General features: G+C 43.1%; 1 protein-coding gene across 5 annotated transcripts in view; it reads right to left on the bottom strand.

Moving 5' to 3' along the window:
• VPS8 (VPS8 subunit of CORVET complex) overlaps nucleotides 1-22,968 on the bottom strand; it is a 224,996-nt gene that overhangs the window by 15,077 nt on the left and 186,951 nt on the right. For all 5 annotated transcript variants that reach the window (XM_073360260.2, XM_073360261.2, XM_073360262.2 and 2 more), the window contains 3 exons: nucleotides 16,408-16,488; nucleotides 9,095-9,264; nucleotides 6,612-6,780 (listed from right to left, as the gene is read on the bottom strand). In XM_073360260.2, the coding sequence (XP_073216361.2) occupies nucleotides 6,612-6,780; nucleotides 9,095-9,264; nucleotides 16,408-16,488 (420 nt within the window). The remainder of the gene's footprint in view (nucleotides 1-6,611; nucleotides 6,781-9,094; nucleotides 9,265-16,407; nucleotides 16,489-22,968) is intronic.

Here is a 22,968-nt window from a genome sequence, read left to right as displayed (position 1 = left end):
CCTGCAGATTTCCTTGAGGGGTATGTGTGCCAGGAAGGCTGCTGACGAGGCCAGAGCCCTCGGGGAGTGAGCTGTGACAACAGGTGGAGAGACCTTCGCTAAGTCATAACAAGTACGAATACAACCGTGATCCAGGAGGAAATACGCTGGGAAGAGACTGGCAAACCTTTCATCTGCTCTGCTAGAGTGACAAACAATTGGGTTCTTTTGCGGAACGGCTTCGTTTGGTCTATGTAGAAGATGAGTGCCCTTCTAACGTCCAGCAAATGTAGCTGCTGCTCATGGAGGTTGGCGTGCGGCTTTGGATAGAAAACCGGCAGGAAAATATCCTGGCTGACATGGAAACGGGACACAACTTTTGGTAGGAAGGCCGGGTGAGGCCTAAGCTGCACCTTGTCCATATGAAAGATGGTATACGGGGGCTCACATATGAGGGCTCGTAGTTCAGAAATGCGTCGTGCTGAAGTGATGGCCACTACGAAGGTAACCTTCCAGGAGAGGCAGAGGAGCAAGCATGAAGCTAGTGGCTCAAAGGGAGGACCCATGAGACGAGATAGGACTAAACTGAGGTCCCAGGCAGGGACAGTGCGCTTCATTGGGGGATGGATCTTTTCTAGTCCTTTTAGGAAATGTCCCATGATATGGTGTGCAAACACTGAGCGCCCGGAAACGCCCGGTTGAAATGCCGAAATAGCCACGAGGTGAACCTTATGAGAACCGAATGCCAGGCGCTGATCTTTCAGGTGCACCAAATAGTCCAGGATGCACGGGATTGAAGTCTGGAGTGGGAATACCTGCCATTGGGCACACCAGATAGAAAACCTTTTCCACTTAGCTTTGTAAGTGGTTCTGGTAGAAGGCTTGCGGCTTTCCAGGAGCACCTGCCTCACCGGGTCCGAAGAGGCGAGCTCTGCTTGGTTCAACCACGGATCCTCCAGGCCATGAGGTGAAGTGACTGAAGGTCTGGGTGGAAGAGGCGACCATAATTCTGCAAGATGAGGTCGGAAGTGAGAGGTAGATGAATTGGTGACCAGATCAATAGGTTCATGAGGGTGGGGTACCAGCACTCGCAAGGCCAAGCTAGGGCCACCAGGATGACGTCTGCCTTGTCCCTGCAGACCTTGAGAAGCACCTTGTGGATGAGAGGAAATGGCGGAAAGGCATATAGTAGTTGACCGGACCATGGGATCCGCAATCGAGCCCAGGCTGTGAGCCCAGGAAAGAGCAAAAGGCTGGGCACTTCCTGTTGGCCAACGTGGCGAACAGGTCGATTCGGGGAAACCCCTAGCTGCGGAAGATGGAGTGGATGACGTCCGGCCGAATAGACCATTCATGTGTGAGGAACTGCTGGCTCAAGCTGTCCACTAGTACGTTCTGAACACCTGGCAGGTATGAGGCTTGGAGAAGGATGGAGTGGGCTAAACAAAATTCCCATAGGAGGAGAGCTTCCTGGCAGAAAGGAGACGACCAGGCTCTGCCTTGCTTATGTAAAACATGGCCATGGTATTGTCCGTCAGTACTGCTACACAGTGGCCCTGCAAACGGGACAGGAATGCCTGGCAAACGAGGCGGATTGCCCTGAGCAATTTGATGTTGATATGCAGAGCCAGTTCCTCTACTTGCCATAGGCCCTGAGTCGTCATGCTCCCGAGATGCTCTCCCCAGCCGAGCGCCGACGCATCCATTACAAAAGTCAGAGTGGGCTGGGGGGATGGAACGGTACCCCAGCGCTTTCCATCCGGGGGTCCAGCCACTATTGTAGGGAATCGAGGGTATGTCCCAGAACGGCCAGCACCATGTCCAGACTGTCGCTGCCTCAGTGATACATGGACGCAAGCCACGCCTGCAGGGGCCTGAGCTGCAATCCCAGAGATTGTAAAGTGGCCTTGGAATCTTTTAACATATGCAAAGATTCATCTGTGTTTTCAGCAAACAACTTAGTGCAGTCAAAATGGAGGTCTTCTATTGTATTCTGGATCCCCTTTGGGAATCCTGAGAGTTAAAGCCAAGAGGCCCTCCTGCTGCTATAATACCTACTGCTGTAAAAATCAAATAAGCAGCATCAGCATCAGCATTGGGAGAAGAAGCCTGCAGAGATGTCTTGGCGAGCAGTTGGCCTTTTGCAATAATTGCTTGGAACTGCTCTCTGTGTTCTGTCAGTAGATGTTCAATAAAGGAGTTCAGCTTGGTGTAATTTGTGTGGTTGTACTTCGGCATTAAGACCTGGTAGTTGGTGATTCTATACTGTAAAGAAGCTGAAGAATAAGATTTTCTATCAAGGAGGTCGAGATGCTTATGATTTTTATCATAGGGTATAGATTTAGCATGGATCTGCCTTTGCCTTCCATATTCATTAACCAACTTGCCCACCAAGGAGCTAGGAGATGGGTGAGAAAATAAAAATTCTGACTCCTTTAAGGCATATAGTGGCAGGAGCTGAGGCAGGAGTATGCCAGATGACATTTGCAGGATCCAGGAGTTCCTTGTTGACTGGCAGGGCAATATGTGCAGAGGAGGCTGTATGGAGGATGTCGGGCAGCTTATCATGCGGTTCTTCAATTTCCTCGAGAGAAATCTGTAAAGAATCCATGACCTTTCTTGAGGAGATCCTGAAACTGTATAAAATTGTTAGCCAGGGATGGTGGAAGTTGCATGACAGCTTCATCCGGGGATGAAAAAGATGTTCACAGTTGGAGAGACCACCTTGTCAGCCCTCAAACATCGAACATCCTGTTCCTCAAACATCTCTTCCTGAGGCTCCGGTCTTCTGGAAAGGGAGGCTGGGGAGGGTTGACTATCTCTATGAAGGGGAGAGCTTGAAGTCCTAGAGAATCAATGGCAATATGCTATCCAGGGGTCCCAGTACAGCCAGGGGGGTGGCGCATATATCATGGGTGGCACCCCAGCAGGATGGAACCTGTGGACATCTGTCACTAGTGAGCTCAGGCTCCTCAGGGATTTCCAGAAACAAACGTTCAAGGGGCGAAGTGGAGAGCCTTGCACTGATAATTAGGAGGCTGAGGCAAAATCTTCATCAGAATCCTCCTCCTCTAAGTCACTCGGTAATGCTGGGCCAGCAGAAGGAGCTTGAGGTACCGCCATCGGTATCAAACAGGTGTCCGGAGATCTGGAGGCCCTTGGTACTGAGGAGAGATCTGAGCCAAGCAATGGTGAATCAGTGGGTCTCAGACATTGCATGGTCTTGGGGAAACCTGAATTCTTGTGGTTCAGAGAGCGTTTTTGGTACCATGTCCAGGGCTTGAGCTGAAGTAACAGTAGCCGAAGGAGTCAACGCTACACTAGTTTCGAATGATCTGGGGGAACTGGGACAGAGCCTGAGTGGTCTTTTTTGGTACTGCAGTAGAGCTCTTGCCGCCATGGTCTCCTGTTGGTACCAGTGGTCTTTTGGAGGCTGATATTTTAGGGTCTCTTTGATTAGACGAGCTCTCAATACCTGAGGAACCAGCAGCTTTGTGGGCATCATGTCTAAGACTGATGGGAACCAGGGAAGCTGATGCCTTTGACTTCTTTGAGGTAGATTCCCTACCTGGAGAACTTGGAGCATGGTCTTTGGAATACTTATTAGAGGAATCTTGGGTCTTCCTCTTAGATGCCCTCGAGGAATGTGGCTCAGAGATAGTCTCTGAGTAAATCAGCTGCCTCTTCTGGCATACAGGGGGAGGGCCTGGCCTGGCAGTGAGCTATCCAGCATAAGGAGTCAAGTTTTATCTCGCTGTTTTTTCTGGCTCTAGATTTTAACGTCAGAAAGAAGTTGCACTTTGGGGATTTATGAGATTCCCCAAGGCAATGGATGCAGCGTGAGTGTCTATTGCTCACTGGGATTGCCTCCTGGCACAACAGGGAATACTTGAATCTGGGAGAACAGGGCAAACCCACAGAGAGGGCAAAACCTCTGCGGGGGTTGGGGGGGGCTAGCTTTTATATATATATTGAAAAAAAACAAAAAACCTAATGCAACTAACTACTATAATACACTAACTACAAAAAGAACAGCTGAGGCAAAACTCAACTCGGACAACGAGCTAAAGCTATTTCAAGCCAGGGTGGCTGAGAAGGAACTGAGGACCATTAGCCCATGCAGTGCTGTATAGCAATGGCATGGGGCATGAGACTGAGGAACACGCATGTGCGGGCCGAACAGACACTGCTATGAGAAATCTCTGATCGAAGACGCAGCTGGCGCAAGCGTATCTAGGGTGCAGCAACCATAGGGACACTACTTAAAGAAGAACCTATATTTTTAAAGTTTACCTGAAGCTGCTGCTAGGTTTCCAGTATGCTGCAACCCAGCACATGCAGGGACAGCAGACCTCCTCCCCCCGTGCCCCTTTGGCAATGCAGGCTCTGTGTTCTAGGTAACCTGTGCTGCAAACACCTCCCTTCTCCCATCCCCTGGACACTCTTCAAGCCACCCCTCCCATGCCCCATTGAAGTTTACCAATGTTTTAAAGGTGGGTGAAAGGGGCTTTTCTGTTGCTTTGACTGATGGCCAGCTGAGTTAATTTGTTACATAATTTACTGCTGCTGAGTGGTCATCGTTATGATTCTAAGTTTGTTTAGGGCACCTAGAGCATTTGTATTGGCAATTTTATTGTTTAGATGTAAATGCAGTTTTAATATATTTTGTAAATAAAAATATTAAAATTGTACATGGTTAAAATACTGAAGTGCCACAACTTAAACGTTTGTTATGCATTTAAATTATAAACATTATAAACTTGAGTGAAGAGGCTGGGGACATGAAGAGCAGTCAGGGGGTGAGAACAAGAGGGGCTCTCGGGGCTCTGATAAGCCAGAGCTAGCTCTTGTAGGAGGAGAGAAGAGCTAAAGGGCACTTCCTCGAAGACCACGGGCTCAAGAAAGCAGGGAAATGTGAAGCACTTTCCTACCTGCTGCTTCTGCAGTGCCAAACAGCTCTTCACACCCTCCACCTGACTCACTGAGCTTTTTCCCTTTTCCCAGCTCAGCCCTGTCCCATCTCTCAGCCAACTGCTCTCTTGGGATTTGTTTCTTTTTCCACTAACAGACCCATTGCATAACGATGAAGATATTAAATAGCAGTTTCTCCACACACACCCCACAAAAGAGTAGCCTTTGCTTGAGTGCCTACAGACCAGTATAGATGGGTGACACTGAGCTTTTTGTTAAACTAATCATTTTCTGAGAAATTGGTAGTCAAAAATTCATGAGATATTGATATAAAATGTAACCTCAGTAACTTGAGTTATAGCAATTAATTTAAGCACATTTTTAATCTTCTAATTTTGAAAATAACAGAAAATAGTAATATAGCCTCTCTTAACCACTCAAAATTTCAAATTAATACCTTGGCTTCAATCAAAAATTAGAGAGCTATAACATATGGCTTGCAATAGAAGCCGAGACAGCCTTAATTATGGATTCTCTACTGCTATTCCACAATACATACTACATAGAAGCTGCACACTTTTCATTTGATAAAATTTGTAAAGATGATGTTTTGGGCCACAAAATTAATCTACTCTCAAGGCTAGGGAAGATTTTCTGTTCCCATTTAAAGGGCTAATACAGTATGACCGCTGAAGCTGCACTGTGCTGTATGTATTCCTCAGAGATTCCCTCTTAAAAGTTTGCCTTCTAGCAAGAAGCCTCACCCCGCCCTCCCCACAAAAGCTGACGGAAGAGGACTAATGCTGTTAGCTATCCCTTGATCAGAATTGATTTGGCAGACGGTGAAGTAATCTGCTAGAAAAGAATTTGAGCAAAACACCATCACAATGTACTCAGTCACTGATTTACTTTGCTTTCAGAAGAGAATATGCACTAATGGTTTGTGTATGTGGTAGGATGTTTTATTTTCAAAGAAAATGCAGAAAATATCTAGATGTATTTAGGGAAAAGTCCATATCTCCACCTTCTCTGTAACATTCAAAAGCAGAACTCTGCTCCCTGAGATACATAATTCAGAGGAGACATCTTGGCAAGCCATCCATTATTTATTTTTACTTGCACTTTGTGGTATCAACCCCAGGAGAAAGTAGGAGTTTGCATGTTCACAATTTATTTCTGGCTGCATTAGGTTGAAAAAGACTTGCACCAGATGTAGATTTTCTTATTGGCTCGATGCAAACTGACAGTGGTGATGTATTATAGCCAATCATCAGTAATTTCTTACTATTATGAGTTTGGTGCCATTACCATTATCTAGACTTTCTTAAAATTTCCCACCACAGAGAAATGGTCAGGCTCAGTTTGGAGTAGGGTGCAGGAGGTGGACAGCAGATCCTGTCTCCTGGGAAGGTGGATCAAAGACTCTCCAATATCTATCAGACCTATAGCAGGTCTGCTAGTGAGTCTATACAAAACACAGTTAACATTAATCTAAAAAACTGCCCCCAAAGGCCTGTTCCAGGCCCCCACATAGCAGATGAAACGGTAAATGCATCCACCAGGATGTCACTCTGTGGGAGCTCAGCCTCCTTTCTTATAGGGTTCATCTCTGTAAATGAAGCTAGGCTACAAAAATGAGATGAAATTCACTAATAATCTAGAGACAGCAAGGACAGTTCAACATGTTAGCACTCAGGGACGAACCCTCCCATGAATCTTACCTGTGCCAGAGATGCACCATTCCCTTTTTTGAGCTCTGAGAAATTCTCACTTAGTTTTCCCCCTTTGTTACTTGAGTTGCATTTATAGCAAGTCCATCTCATCTGTCCCTTGGTTTCAATGCCACACTCTTTACTCAGCAGACAGAGTGAGTGGTACAAATGGCCACAACTGTAAAAACAAGAGAAGAAACTTCACTATAAACTTCTAAAATGTGATAATACTAATATACTAAATAATACTAAAACTAAAAAGTCTTATTAAGGCTAAGTACAATAATGTCATGCTACTGAAAGGGGAGATTTTCCTGTTGATTTTCAATTAAGAAAAACAGCTGCTTACCTACAACAATAGTTCCCAGTATATAAATGCCTCCACATTTTCACACCCTTGGATCAAGGGTTGTACAAACCCAGAGTCACTAAAAGCAGAGAGAGCCACAAAAGAATCACATCTTCTGACAGAGATCACATCCATAATGCTTTGCACATACAGACCAGGCCCCTTCATTTCATGATGGCCTGTTCAGAAGCAAGAATTTCAAAGATGGGAGATAGTGAGTGTGAAATTGTGGTGGCAATATATTATGAGAACAGTTACAGGTAAATAGCCTTCAGATGCTGAACAATTACCTCCTCGTGTCTGTTGAAGTTCAGCTACCCTCAGACCCTGATCCTGAGCCATTGTTGACCTCAGGGAGGAACCAAGCAGGGGCTGATAATGTCACTCAAATAGCTCAGTTCCTTTCTGTGAGAGAGGTCTTGGGGCAGAAACGTGCAACAGCCCAATGCTATCCTCTAAGGTCGTTACCCATTTTGTTTCATCTGCAGCTGGGAGCAGGAGTGAGGCATTATAGTTCACAGTGTTCTCAGCAGGAAGACATCCAGGTCTACATCTGCATCTCTTCCAACCCTGCTGGTGCAGTAGAACAACTCCCCAGTGAAGACTGGGATGTAGAAGAGGGCTAGCTGGCTGAGACTCAATCCAGGGAAGAATTGGATAGATTTACTTACCTCGTAATTCTTTTCTTTGACAATTACTCTACAATAGTCCTTAAAGTGGGTTTTCCTTCCCTCATGCACTTGGGACACATTCCACAGGAACAGACATCCCAGACTGAAGCAAGTGTCCACTAACATAAGTATCCTGTCTGACAGCAGAAAGAACCAGCTGCTTCAGAGGAAGCTGGAAGAACCCCTTAGTGGACAGAACTGCTCACAGAGGCAGTGTGGCTTGGTGGCCAGGCACTGGACTGAAACTCAGGAGACCTAGGTTCAATTCCCAGCTTTGCCACTGGCCTGCGGGGGACCTTGGGTAAGTCACTTCATCTGTGCCTCAGTTTACCCATCTGTACAATGGGGATAATGATACTGACCTCCTTTGTGAAGCACTTTGAGATCTACTGATGAAAAGCACAATACATAAGAGCTAGGTATTATTCTATGGCCTCACTAATGATAACAAACTGTGACTGTGGGGTCCAGAGAGGTTAGCCCTGTTCTACACTTAAAATTTAGATCACTCCAGGGTGTGACAAATTCAGATTCCTGATCACTGCAATTAAGCTGACCTAACAACCAGTTCCAGATGTGGTTAGATCAACAAAAAAATTCTTTGTTGATCTAGCTACTACTGCTTGCAGAGCTGGATTATCTACATCAATGGAAAACCCCCCCGTCAGTGTAAGACGTGTCTGCACTATGGCATGGTTACAGCGCCTGTGGTGTAGACCTTAGACCACAGCAGGCTAGTATGGGGCAGACTGCAGCCCAGTTTGCTGTGAACTAAATGTTTGCGTAGTCAAGCCCTTAGTCCCCAGTCACAGTAACCTGGCTCTTCCCTATGGTCCCTCCTGGGGTAAGTGCTCCCCAGTTCTGCTAAGCCTCTCTCCATAGCCCACTGTGGAGACCCTTTTCTGGCACCTCCACCTCTCTCTCAGTCTGCTGGCCCACACAGGAAACTTCTTAAATGACCCTTTAGACAGGTTTCACTTATTTTGGGATTTTGTATGCATCAAGAGGAATTGGTGACAAGTGCAATGTAAAATCTAAATAAAATAAAGATGTGAACTCCAGTTATGGGAAATGACTAGGTTTTTTTCCTTTATCAATTCCTTTCATAGAAAGGTCTACGCTTATCAATCAGGGATGTGCCGCAAAAAATGCCAAAACGCACGTTGCTAGCCAAATAATAATAAAGCACCCTATGATCTCCTTACATACTTAAAGCAAAAAGATACAGTGATGGCAACAGCTCCACTACAGCAAGAAGGAAGACGTAGCATGGGTGCCTTTGTAGCAAGCCTCAACACTCAAACAAATAGTAATACTCAGGGTATCTGTACAGTTACCTGAATCTTTTGAACTTCTAAAACAAAGGTTTGGTTTGAAAGTTGGATAAAGGCTTATGGCAGTTCCTATTTCACCAAGGTAGTGTTTCCATCCCTATGTATAAAACATGAACATGCACATATGTCTAGCTTTACCTGAAGACAATGATTTCATCAGCCATCTCTTGCCTTCTCTTGTATTGCTGCAGACAGATACAGCAGTAATCCTGCTTTGGGTTAAGCCCTCTAGTGATGGAGGCTCTCAAGTTACACAAGGACCAGTGCAGATCGTGGTTCAAGAGGTTAGTAGTTGTCTCTAGAAGGGTCTGTGCAGGAAGACAATTTTGTCATTTTGTCACTACTCTGCAGAAATTCTATATGTAGTAATTTATCATAGCAAGAAATTTATGAAATTACTAAAAGTAAAACGGTAGCCTCTCCTTATACATTCTATACCTGCTACCCAGAAAATACAGTACCCCTTTATCTCCCCACATATGTTAACAGAGACCATAACTTTTTGCTTTTATCTATTCAAGTCATTCATTTACAATCTGTCTTTCAGTGGTTTTGTTCAAGTCCCAATGGAACTGACACATTCTGTGATTTTGCATACTCCAGGTTTCCTTTCTTGTTCTCCATCTTTATGCAGTACATTTTTTCAGAGGGAATTCCTAACATCCACCATTTTATGAGAATTATAGGGAATATAAGGGTGAAGTGGGAGCAGTAAACTGAAATACGCTATACACTTTAAGAGTAAAAAGTGCAGAGAATTCCAGTCTGCCATAAAACTGACAATTCTGTCTTTTTGATTTGTACACTTTTAAAATGGAATTAAAAATCAGAGGCATTTCACTGTTAGGAATTTGTTTCCTAGGCTGTTGCACACTTTGCTCTCCTGTTTGTGTTCATAGAATATACACAGAAGCCCACTAAAAAAGAAATGAAACTGTTAAAGGCCTAAACACCTATAAACATTCTGTTTAGTTTTTTAGATCCACAGCATTGTAAGGAGGAAATCAATAGTATTTTTCTCTAATACAAGTTCAAAGCACCCATCACTGGCATAGGAGCTTTATCATGTTCATTATCCCTAGGGGAGTTTTATTATTACACTGTAATCCCGCATGATTGAATCTGACCATTTATATAATTGATATTACCACTCTTATACAATTGCAACAAATCTGGTACAAGTAGGTCATGTAAGGTGTCAATGGAAAAGTTAAGTTTTGCTAAATATGAATATCCTGGTTGAATCCATGTATCATCTTTGTACCTAAAGTTATGAATATTGGCCATGGACTTGTATCTTATACATGGGTTGTATTCCTGAGTAATACCCATCAGATAAGACTTACATCAAGGCTAGACAGTTGTGTATTGATGGCCCATTAAGGACACTTAACTCTAACAATGGGCCATGGAGGAAACTCCTCCCACCCAGTAAGCTTTCCTGTGGACACCACAAGAATATGCACAGCAAGAATATGGGCAAGGACTGCCCCTGAGAGTCATCAAGCCATATAAGGACATGTGATATGCTCATGTGACCCTGGATTCCCTCTTGGGCCAGTAACACTGCACAAACAGAGGCTGTGAGCTTTGTTCGAGACAGTAAATTTCCAGGCACATAGCAAAGGATATAAAAAAGGCCCCTGAGATACCTCCATTTTGTCTCTTTCCTGCCCTGATTCTCTGGGCGGTGGATTTACAATTAAAAGGAGCATTTTGAACTATGGACAGAAGACCTTCCCATCTTTTGGAAGTTACCAGAGACACTTTACAAGACAGCAGTCTATTCCATCACTGCTACAAACCTGATATAAGGACCTTGCAATTATTTGTATGTATATGATCTATTAACCACTATTAACTCTCTTATTCTTTTCATTATTAAACATTTAGTTTTTAGTTATTAAAGGATTGGCATCAGCGTGATTATTAGGTAAGATCTGAGTTACATATTTACGTGGCTAAGTGGCTGATCTCTTGGGATTAGAAAGACCCTATAATTGATTTAATTGGTTTTCAGTAACCACTCATCATAGAGTCCAGAGTCTGGGTGGTGAGACAAGGGCTGGATTGCCTACGGAGACTGCATTTTTGGCTTCTTGTTAACCAGTATGATGAGACAGAAGTTTTCTTTGGTTACTGTCTTGGTATAACCTAATGATAGAATAACCACCAGTTTGGATGAGTCTGCCCTATTTCTCAGCAGTGTGTCCTAAATTTGGCATCCTCAGCTGTGACACACTGTGAGGCATGGTGACATACACCGAACACTTTGAAAATGGAACAAGACCTATGCAACCCTTGGAGTGCTGTGACCATTCTCCCTTGAGGCCAGTCATGTTTGCACATGCTGTTATGGCTCTCAAGGACTGGATAGCTAAATACTGGATAGATAAATGCATACTTAAATGCACAAGGAAGACTTGCACAGTAATACAGTCTGCCAAATATCTGATTAGCATAATTCAAAATGCAATGGGTGAGCAAACAGAATGAACGGTCCTTAAAGGGAAAGGCTCAGCCTAGCCTCAGAGTATGCTGCAGGAATGAAACATTTCCAAGGCCAGCATATGCATGGTAGGTCACATGCTGCTTGCCTCAGTGAGGCAGTTCCTCCAAATAAGAAAAAAAAAAAGACTATGAAAATAGTCTTTCCTGTCATTTCCTGTGGCTGATTGTTGATATTGATCCCTAAGTTAAAAGGAACTGAAAAGTTACCGTAAACCTAGGTTTGATGAGGCAACATCAAAATGACTGAAGTTTGAGACCTGGCCCATTAATGTCTTTTCAGTGTTTGTCCAGAAGCATCCTTTCCTGTAAATCTTCTCTGGGAAGAACCTCTCCCCTCCGCAGGTGAGCTTTTGCCCCCTTAGAGGGAGCTAGGTAATCTGCTTGTCTTTCACAGCCCCAGAGACTGACTCAGCTGCTGTCTTAGCTTGACTCTTCAATAGGTCAGGCGATATTCTCTCCTTTGTCAGCCCCAGCCTTGCTCCAGTGAGATAGTGGGGAGGCATTACAGGAAGAGGAACATTTGAGGAACTTGTCTTTTTTGCTTTCACATTCTCTGACTGAGACACAAAATGGCAGCCAGATACAGCTGCAGAAGTCACTTCCAGGAATCAAAGAGGGAAAATCCTGGATTATGACTGATGGTTGTCCTGCCCATCAGTGAGTGAGGAGGAAACACCCAGTATCTGTGCTGTCACAGACTGCCCTGTGAGCCATGGAATGTTTGTCACACACCCAGAAGGGATCAAAGACAAACATATTTCTGCCAAGTCAAAACAGAATGGACTCAGGAAAAGGCTGAGACATCGTAGTACATTCACTCTATAATGTGCTCTATCCAAGACCAGCCCAAACACCATGAGGAGATCTTGCAGAGTGAAAAGGATGTGTGAGCAGTTGAAAGAGGAACTCAACTGTTATAGAAAGGTGAAGGCATTCCAGGTAACATGTATGCGTCATCTTCCCTAATTGGACTTATCAAAACTAAACATTACAAGTGAGGTCTTTCCTCCATTTGCCAGAGTTGATTTTGAAAGGAGACCTAAACAGGAGTCTCCCTCCCTGAAACTGGGCAAAAAAGCCTAAAATGGATGTAGGAATTTACTTCCCAAACTGATAGCACCTGAATGATAGAACTGGACCATCAGTTGGTCACTCTTCCTTCATCTGGCAACAGCTTGACAAGTATGAAAGATAAGCACCCTACTAAGAAAGGAGAGTGCTTTGTGCAAATTTATATCACCTCTGCACGATCTTATCATTCCTTATTTCCCTCTTCAGGATTATTCAAGGACATTCGCTCCTGAAAGGATACACTGGGAGAGGCACAGGGCAGCTCATAAAAAGCAGCAGAAGTTGCTGAAACAAAGGGGACAGTCTGTTTTAGACACTATGTACGGCCTGTGGCAGATGTTGCTAAGTGATGTCAGAAGGCATCTGCCACTGAGGATCAGCTCTGTTTCCTAGGAAACATGAAAAGGGAAGGGAAAGAAAGAGAAGATTCTTCTCTTTTAAAAAGGATCCTTCCTGGACAGGTCTGCATAGTGCAGTAAATCTCCCCAGTTATCAGTATTCAATATTCCTACAAAACAGTAAACCTGCTTGATTATCAGCACCTGATGAAGTCACTGATCACTAGCTATGCCTGTCTGTAGCAAACACACTTGGCTCCATTGTCTGAATTGCCTACAGAGGTGCACAAAAGGAAACTGGGGCTTTCCTTCCCCGGAGGAGGAAGTGCCCTTCAAGGCAGTCCTGGCTCTTTTGGAAGCCCTTTTTTCCTCTGGGAGGAGAGGCCAGATGATGGGTGCAGAAGTATCACTTGAGTCCACTGCTTTTCCCCAGAGCCAGTGGAATCACAGCAGGAGGGAGGAAGCAAGAAGGGAATTTGAGCCATCTGTGAAGGCTCTTCCCAGACATAATCTTCGCAGAAAGTCAGGAGAGGCCTGTGGACTGTAATAAGATCAGCATCTCAGTGAGGAACCCGAGTATCTCCAGGCAGATGAGCACCCAAGGGGACAGTTTCTGGAGCGGGGGTTACTGGCACTAAGATAAGTGTAGTGAATCTGAGTAACTGGTATGGGGGATGAGTTTGAGGAACCAGCTGTTCACAGGTGCATGGTAGATCTCCTCTGGCCACATACCCCACAGTCCTTATCACATCCATGCTGCACACCATTCCATTCTCTGCAGACATCTGACTCATTACGCACCTCAGGTAACAAGGCACCTGCAGTGACCTTTGATGAAGAGTGGGGGAAGAGGCAGTATGCCACCATTTTGGGGTAGTGGACCTTGTTTCCACCAAGTTGCAGGGTTCCAGTTGCACCACTAACCCTGGGGTCCATGTATAGAAAGCTGGTATGGATGGGAGGAGTGCAATGGAGCAAGATTGCCAACCAACCCCAGGGGTCCGGGGCCTAAATCTTTGAGCTCAAAGCAGAGCTGCTATGAAGAGCTGTTTGCTGTGGCACAGAAGCAGCAAGACTGGGGTTGCCAACTATTGAATTTACTGCCAGACTTTCAATATTCGGTGTTCTTCTTAAACCCCAGCTCCCAGAGTCAAGTGATTATGTGAGATTTTTTTGGGGGTGTGTGTGTATAAATGAAAGTAAAAAGGGCCTCAGTTTCAGATTGTGAAAATATGACCCAAGTGAATTCAAAAGGCAAAGAGAGAACTCAGTTTACCTCTGTTAAAATTAAGCCAATCTCATGAGTTTTAGGGGCTTGACTCAATCGATTTTTTAACCCTTTGGTTTGGCAATACAGGAAGATACTGGAACACACTGGAACATACTGGAAAACTTTTTGCCCTATTAGCTATTCATGTGGCCTTTGGTGATATGGCTAAAGGCTACAGGATTCTCCGAGTGTGAGAATGCACTGCAGGCAACTGCAGCAATGGCTTTCATGGAAGCAAGACTTTTTAACCATCTTTAAACAAAAAGTAATTTCTCTATTTTCTTAAAATGAATCCAAGGTTAGAGGCTTGAAAGATCTGTAGAGTGGTGGTACAGGCCAACATACTAATGAAAGGGGGAGAAGGACAGGCTTTGGGAGAAGATCAGAAGCTCCATTTGGGTATGCTAAATTTCAGTTGACAGCTGGAATATCCACAAGATGTCGTCAAAGACAGGATGAGATTTTTTGTCTGGACGGCAGAAGGTATGGAATAGAAATGTAAAGGTATCAGTTGACAAAGAAGAGTCAGACTCCCATGAACAAATTTCAACATGAGCCAATTTCAAAACATGTATTAAAAAGTATTAAAAGAAATCATACTAAAGCTACATAGAAATTCAAAGGGCATAAAAATGAACACTGAAATTCAACACTCTTTTTAAGTAAATTTTAGAGCACAATCTGAACTATGGCTGCTTCCACAATAATATGCTAAAGTGTGGTTAAGACATGTTGTGATAAATGAAGGGGAGGGGGGTAGCTCCCTTTTATGGGCACCCAACCAGCCAGTTAGCTATAAAATTCCTCTTAGTAGCTGTCCTCTACTTGCTTTACCTGTAAAGGGTTAACAAGCCCATAGGTAAAAGGAAGGGAGTGGGCACCTGACCAAAAGAGCCAATGGGAGGGCTAGAACTTTTTGAAATGGGGAAAAAACTTCCCTTTGTCTCTCTGTTGCGTTCTCTGGGAAAGAGGGGAACAAGGAGCAGTTATGCTATAAGAAGCTTTAAGCCTGATATGAGCAAAAATAATCAGATCATACCTAGAATTACTTATTTGGAACTCCCAAATGTATAAATAGATTAGGAATGTTTCAAAAGACATGATTAGGTTTATTTCTTGGCTTGTGGACTCCTCTGTGCTAACCCCAGATGCTTTAGTTTTGCTTGTAACCTGAACCTCAAGAGAGCTATCTTGATGCTTAATTTTTAAAAGAAACAATTACAAGATCTAGCAAAAAGCCTAAGTTCCAAATGTATTTCCTTTCTTTTTGTTTTTAATAAATTTTACGTTTTTTAAAAACAGGATTGGATTTTTGTGTCCCTAAGAGGTTTTTGCATATGTTGTTTAATTAGCTGGTGGCAACAGCTGATTTCCTTTGTTTTTTTTCTCAGCTATTGTGTGTGTGTGAGAGAGAGAGAGAAAGGGCTCGAGGGTAACCCCACAAGAAAGAATTCCCAAGTGTTCCTTCCTGGGTTCTCAAAGGGTTGTGTTTTTGTTTGCACTTTGGTGGTGGCAGCATCTACCCATTTAAGGTCAGAGAAAAGCTGTGACTTTGGGAGTTTAATACCAGCTTGGAGTGGCCAGTACTAATTTTTAAAATCCTTGCAAGCCCCCACCTTCTGCACTTGAAGTGCCAGAGTGGGGAATCAGCCCTGACACATGTTTAACTGTTTCAGAGTGGTAGCTGTGTTAGTCTGTATCAGCAAAAACAACAAGGAGTCCTTGTGGCATCTTAGAGACTAAAATTTATTTGGGCATAAGCTTTCATGGACTAAAACCCACTTCATCAGATGCATGGAGTGGAAAATACAGTAGGCAGGTCTAAATACACAGCACATGAAAAGTCAGGCAACTCCTATCTTTTCATGTGCTGTGTATTTACACCTGCCTACTGTATTTTCCACTCCATGCATCTGATGAACTGGGTTTTAGCCCACGAAAGCTTATGCCCAAATAAATTTGTTAGTCTCTAAGATGCTACAAGGACTCCTTGATGTTTAACTGTGTAGTTGGCAATCTATTTAAAAAAATATTTCCCTGTAGTGCTTTGTTTTTCAGTGCCTCATAGAGCTATAGGAATGCACACATCTTTTGAGGGTGACAAAAGCTGGGTTTCCATTTACCTGATTTTTTTTTTAAAAGTACTGTGTTAGTTCCTGACAATTAATGAACTGAAAAGAAAGAAAAACCCCTCTTCTAGGCAACACTAGTTAGGCCCTTTATTTAGCAATGGGCAGAATGAAGAGGCACACACAACTTACTTGCTCATAGTTAAATGTGTCCAGCATCCCCAGTACAAGTCCCTGAATTTCTCCAAGTTTCCCTCTACCATAAACTGGATCCTGTGTTAAAAAATTAAAAGCTGTGATTAACAAAAATACAGATCATAACATTTTTACATTTTATTGCTCTCTGTTTACTCCCATTTTGTAAGAAAGACAAAGGAGTCAGGGTTTAGAAATATTTCCGACACAAGATAATCAGAAATACCATATGTATTTGGGAAAACTGGTAAAAAAAAATCAAAGCCTGACTTCTTACTGGCAACCATCATGCTAGGGTCAAACCCCACCCTTTGGCTCACATAATCTTCACTCCTTCATTTTGCAGGACCACTTTGCCTGTAGCTACAGATTAAAAATTTGCTCAACAGCATAAACTCAGTTTGTCTTCTCACTAACTTGTATCACAGTGTCTCCCAAATAAAGCCTAAGATGAGAACAAGCGTGGCCAATATTCAAGCAAACTCCTATTGAAGATAGTCTAGCCAGAACAAAGCCTAGCTCAGGATTGGGCCCACTGGCCTTAATATAATGTTGGAGAAGTTCAGCCTATGGTGCACACAGCTGTCTGGAAATGGCAAAAAATGTTACAGTTAGGACAAAAGTTCTCATGAGAGAGGAGATAAACTCTGCACAGAAATACCAAACAATCACCTCTGCATCCCACTAGAATGCATCGAAGCTCTCTTATGCATGCTGGTAGGTTAGAACTGTTGCTACCGTTTTTCTTTGAAAGAATGAAAAAGTATAGCTGAGTGTTAAGGATGGATGTTTAAGATAAAAAACTTACTTTACATTTTGTGATAAAATTAGATCATAAACACATTACATAGATAAAATCAAAATAGAAGTAATAAGAGAAAACCCATAATATTCATGCTGAAAGGTTAAATATAAAGAAGAATACTGAAATGATTTGTTGGTAATTTCAGGATACAACTCATCACATGTAATGGTCTGTATAAAAGGCAAGTTCCAAATACTTTGCCTAGCAGACTAACAGGAAGTAGTTAGACAAGCTTCCAAAACATTTGCTGGCTAGTCCAAAATCTATTCTAATAAAAAAAAAAACTTTAGAAAAAGGACTCAAGAGTGCATTAGTTGCACAGCAGAAGTAAGATTGTTAGATGAAGTCAAAATAATTTATTTATAATGGTAGATTTGCTAATTTTGCACTAGTTAGTCAATACTAGAGTCACCCAATTACACAGACTACAGGAACAACATAAGATTAGTTTGGCAGCCTGTACAAATATTTACTCCTGGGGGAATTCTGCACAACTGCGCAACGCAGAATTTTGCAGAATTCCCTATGTCCTCTGCAGAATTAGGGCTGCAAAGCCGCTGGCTGCCTCTAGGGGCCACTAGGACTCTGCAGAGCCCAGCTCACAGTGAGCGGAATGTCCAGCCTGGCTGGGCTGGAGGCTGCATGCTCTGCTTGATCCTCATTCTCTCAGGGATGGGAGAGGGCCTGGAAGACCCAGCTCTGGCAAAAGGCGAGGAAGGGCAGGGCTGCACCACAACATGTCCCCTTGTACAGGAAGACTTTGGCAAACCAGTAAAGTGCCTGAAATCACTATGGCTTATTGCTAAAAGCAGCCAAGTCAGCAGGCTGTAAATTGGCCATTCAGCAGTCTCAGTTTAACGAAGGCAGGAGGGGAGGGGGGTCTTTGGGTGCCACAGAGAGGGCAGCTTGACCCCATGTCCTTCCTGATAAGAATTGTGTTGAAGTTGCTGATACATGCATCTTAGAAGAGCAGGATGTGCCCCAGGAATGTCTATTGGGGCCTCAAGGCTGAAAACTCTGGAAAAATCCACACCTGGTTAATCAATAATCAGAAGAAAGCCTCTTGCTTGACCATTGAAACAGCTTGCTTGACAAGTTTTCTTTAGGGGACATGTCATTCTATTACTAATGTATAAATAAAGGGGGGAAGTTTGAGGTGGTGGGACTCTTCAGGACTGGACTCTCCCTCTGGATGCATCTTGTGTTCCCCAGCGGCAGATTGGCTGCCGCTGTGCCACTCGAGAGCCACACTCTGCTTTGGTAATTATCCAGGGTTGGGGGCGTTTTACTAACCTGTTACAGACGTGTGTATAAGTGCTTGAGACTAAGTAAAGTTTAGCGTTAAGTGAAAGCACTCTTGTGTTGTCCTGTTTGTGCCAGCCATCTATAGGTCGGGCGGCCATGTCTCCCCTGATTTATTTCCTGATACCACCTCGCACAGAGTAAGTTACCAAGAGCTTTGAGTTGAAAGAACCCCAGGTAACACCCTGGTAGGACAGTAAAGAAGCTGGGGGGAGTAAAGGCCCTGGGGGTTCTGGTGTCTGGGGTTCCCTGCAGCTACGCTCTGGGGGGATGGGAGTGCAGGAGTCTGGGCTCTGGGGGCTCCACACGGCCCCCTCCAGCATCCCTCCAAACTGGAGCTGGGTTGTTGTAGGGATTTCTTTAACTCTCTTCTCCTGGGGGAATCTTTTTTGCTGTTGTCTATATTGTTGACAGGTATTTTGCAATAAATTACCAAAATAACTGAAACTGGAGTGATTATATTGTGTTATTTTGTCAAAATATGTAGAATTTAAAATATTGTGTACAGAATTTTTAATTTTTTGGCATGGAATTCCCCCAGGCATAAAATATTGGTGTGTCCCAAAATGCTGTCACAGGGAGTTTATTCACTTTTTATTAAAGCAGAATTGTTGACCGTACAAATTACGTACTAAAATGAGTTACAGGAGGCGGTGATTAATACATAAGATAAAATACAGGTGAGATGAGACAGGACAGGTTAAGAGTTACAGTGGAGACACACCGTGATGTAGTGAATATTGATTGTTCTCCTGGCATTTAGTTAATAATAATGCAGTACCCATAATGCACTCAGCACTTTCCAGAGAGACAACTGGGACAAACTGCTCATAACTTAAGGGCAGGCAGACAAGTAACCAGAGTCTAGGGAGAATAGGAAACACTTTTTTTCTTCTCTCTGCTCATCGATGCTGTGATGGGGTGGATCACAGAAAACCCCTTGGGAACTGCCAACTGATGTGTTGAGACTACCTTTAAGCCGTTTCCCCTGGCAGTTTGGGACTCCAGAACCCTGCCTGGTTGTGCCAGACACGGTTGCCGGCTACAAACTCAGACCCAAGTCTGAACCACATCCCACAAACTACAGGCTTAACTGAAAACAGCTTAAGAAGTGTTCCTGTTTCCAACACTCAGATGCCCAACTCCCAATGGGGTCCAAACCCCAAATAAATCCATTTTACCGTTTTATAAAGCTTATACAGGGTAAACTCATAAATTGTTTGTCCTCTATAACACTGATAGAGAGATACGCACAGCTGTTTCCCCCCCGCCCCCAAGTATTAATACACACTCTGGGTTAATTAATAAGTAAAAAGTGATTTTATTAAATACAAAAAGTAGGATTTAAGTGGTTCCAAGTAGTAATAGACAGAACAAATTACCAAACAAAATAAAACAAAACACACAAGTCTATGCCTAATACAGTAAGTAACCTGAATTCAGATAAAATCTCACCCTCAGAGATGTGTCAATAAGCTTCTATCACAGATTGGACGCCTTCCTAGTTTGGGCACAATTCTTTCCCCAGTACAGCCCTTGTTCCAGCTCAGGTGGTAGCTAGGGGATTTCTCATGATTGCAGCCTCCTTTGTTCTGTTCCACCGCCTTATATAGCTTTGGCACAAGGCAGGAATCTTTTGTCTCTTGGTGTGTGTGTCCCCCCGCTTTTAAATGGAAAAGCACCATGTTTAGGATGGATTTCAGTACCAGGTGACATGGTCACATGTCCTGTGAGACCCCAAGCCTTCATGACTCACAGGAAGGCCTGCAAGCAAAGAGAGCCATCCACAGTCAATTGTCCTGGTTGATGGGAGCCATCAAGATTCCAAACCACCATTAATGGCCCACACGTTGCATAATTACAATAGGACCTCACAGTTATATTTCATATTTCTAGTTTCAGATACAAGTGATACATTTATACAAATAGGATGACCACACTCAGTAGATTATAAGCTTTGTAATGATACCTTACAAGAGGCCTTTTGCATGAAGCATATTCCAGTTACATTATATTCACACTCATTAGCATATTTTCATAAAATTATATAGACTGCAACTCACACTTTCATGAAATATCTTTTGATTTCCTGACAAATCATGGCCAGGGATTTCTCATTTCTTCACTAAGGCCATGTCTACATGGGAACACTCAGGAAAATTAAGGTGAATCAGCTAAAGGGGTGAAATCTATGTACATAAATTAAAGCACATTAAGCCCGGTGGATGCTCTCATTCAGAAGCAGAGTGGCCATAGCTCCCTGTAGCTTAGGGCAAGTCTACACTACAGAGCTACATCGGCACAGCTGCACCGTTGTAGTGCATCTGGTGAAGATGCACTATGACGACAGGAGAGCGCTCTCCTGTTGGCATAATTACTCCACCTTCTGAGAAGTGGAAGCTATGTTGGTGGGAGAAGGTTTCCCACCAACATAGTACCAGTGTGAACAGAGCAAAACTTGCATTGCTTGGTGGCGGTGTGGGGGGTGTGTGTGTGAGGCTTTTTCCACCCCTGGGCAATGTAAGTTAGATCAACTTAAGCAGTCACGTACACTGACCCTTAATCATCCTGATCAGGAAGACAGGCTCTTAGCTGCAAAGAGGGGGGCAAGGTTCTACAATGGGACAAGGATGACCAGCTCCTTAAACACATCTATAATGTGGAGGTGTCAAAAACACCCACTTCGTCACAGGAGGGAAAAAAAGCTGAGAGATCATAGGGGGCCTTCAATATGAGTAACATATACAGGAGGTCTCATGTAGCCAGTACTATAACAACACCCTCAGAATTTCTAAATATTATAGATGACAATTTCCTAACTCAAAGTGATCCTGCCAGCTAAAGGAAATTCTGTATTAGACATCATCTTGACAGATAAAGAGGAATTGATCACAGAACTAAAAATCAGTTGCAGCTGAGAGACAAATTTATAACGTGCAAACAGAATGAAGTCCAAACCAAAGTAGTTGCTACTTAAAGGACCAATTTCAGAAAGCTGAAAAAAAATTATGAAAAAACAAAACAAAACTATAAACTCCCCACCCCCAGAGATTTTAATAAAAAAATGTGAATGATAATTGGGAATTATTTAAGAAAAGTTTACTAGATGACCCAAATGGCACAACTGAGAAAGGACATAACAGAGCTTGTAGGTACAGAAAACAGGACACATCAAGAGCAGGTCCATCTTGGGGGGTAGGGAGCCCAGACTCTGGTTCTGGGCCTCCCTCCGTTTCCCCAGCCAGCTCCAAACTGAAACTCCCTCCAGCCTCTCTTCCGGCCTTTGTCTCTTTCCCGGACAAGGAGGCCACCTGATCTCTTTGTTCTCCAACACCTTCAGTTGGCACCTTGCAGGGGAGGGGCCCGGGCCATCAATTGCCAGGAGACAGGGTGTCGGCCATTCTCTGAGCAGAACCCTGCACTCCAGGGCTCTGCAACAATCACACACCCTTATCCCATCACCTAGATACTTAAGAAATGCATAGGGGAAACTGAGGTACCCACACAGGATTCAGAGAAAACATTAAGAACATTCTCACTTTGTCACAAAGGGATACAGATATTACAAGTTAAGTTGCTGCATATATTAATTTACAAGCATTCCACAGAGTCTAACACCTCCCTTGAACAATACTAACATACAGGTGAGCTGGTCTGGTTTCCAGATATGAATTTATGAGTGCTCAGCTGATGCCTAAAGCCTTGGCAAGAGTTGGCACCTGGTCTGCCAGCATCACAATCATATCATATTATGATGAAATACTTTCCATTTCAATAGTATCTCATGAGGATGTTAAACAGTAGCTATTACAGTATGACATTTTTAAATCAACAAGTTCAGATAACTTACATACAAGAGTTATCAAAGAGCTGATTGAGTAGCTCACTGAACAGTGAAAGTTGATTTTCAATAAATCTTGGAACACGGGACATTCCAGAAGACTGGAAGAAAGCAAATGTTATGCCAATATTTTAAAAGGATAAACTGGATGACCTGGCTAATTTTAGGCTTGTCAGCCTGATCTCGATCACAGGAAAAATAATGAAACAGCTGATCTGAGACAGATTAATAAAAAATTAAAGGAGGATAATATAATTAATGCCAATCAACATGGATTGATGAAAATAGATCCTGTCAAACAAACTAGATTTAAAAAAAAATGAGATCACAGCTTGGTTGATAAAGATAATAGTGTTGATATTAGGGCTTTTGATTAATCACAGTTAACTCATGTGATTGACTCAAAAAATTAATTGCAATTAAAAAAATTCATCTCGATTAATTGCAGTTTTAATTGCACTGTTAACAATAGAATACCAATTGAAATGTATTAAATTTTTTGATTTTTTTCTACATTTTCAAATATATTGATTTCAGATACAACAGAAAAAAGTGTACAGTGCTCACTTTATATTATTTTCTATTACAAATATTTGCACTATAAAAATTA

This window comes from Lepidochelys kempii, chromosome 9 (assembly GCF_965140285.1).
Source record: "Lepidochelys kempii isolate rLepKem1 chromosome 9, rLepKem1.hap1, whole genome shotgun sequence".
NCBI classification, from domain to species: Eukaryota; Metazoa; Chordata; order Testudines; family Cheloniidae; genus Lepidochelys; species Lepidochelys kempii.
This window is presented reverse-complemented; position numbering and strand designations above follow the sequence as displayed.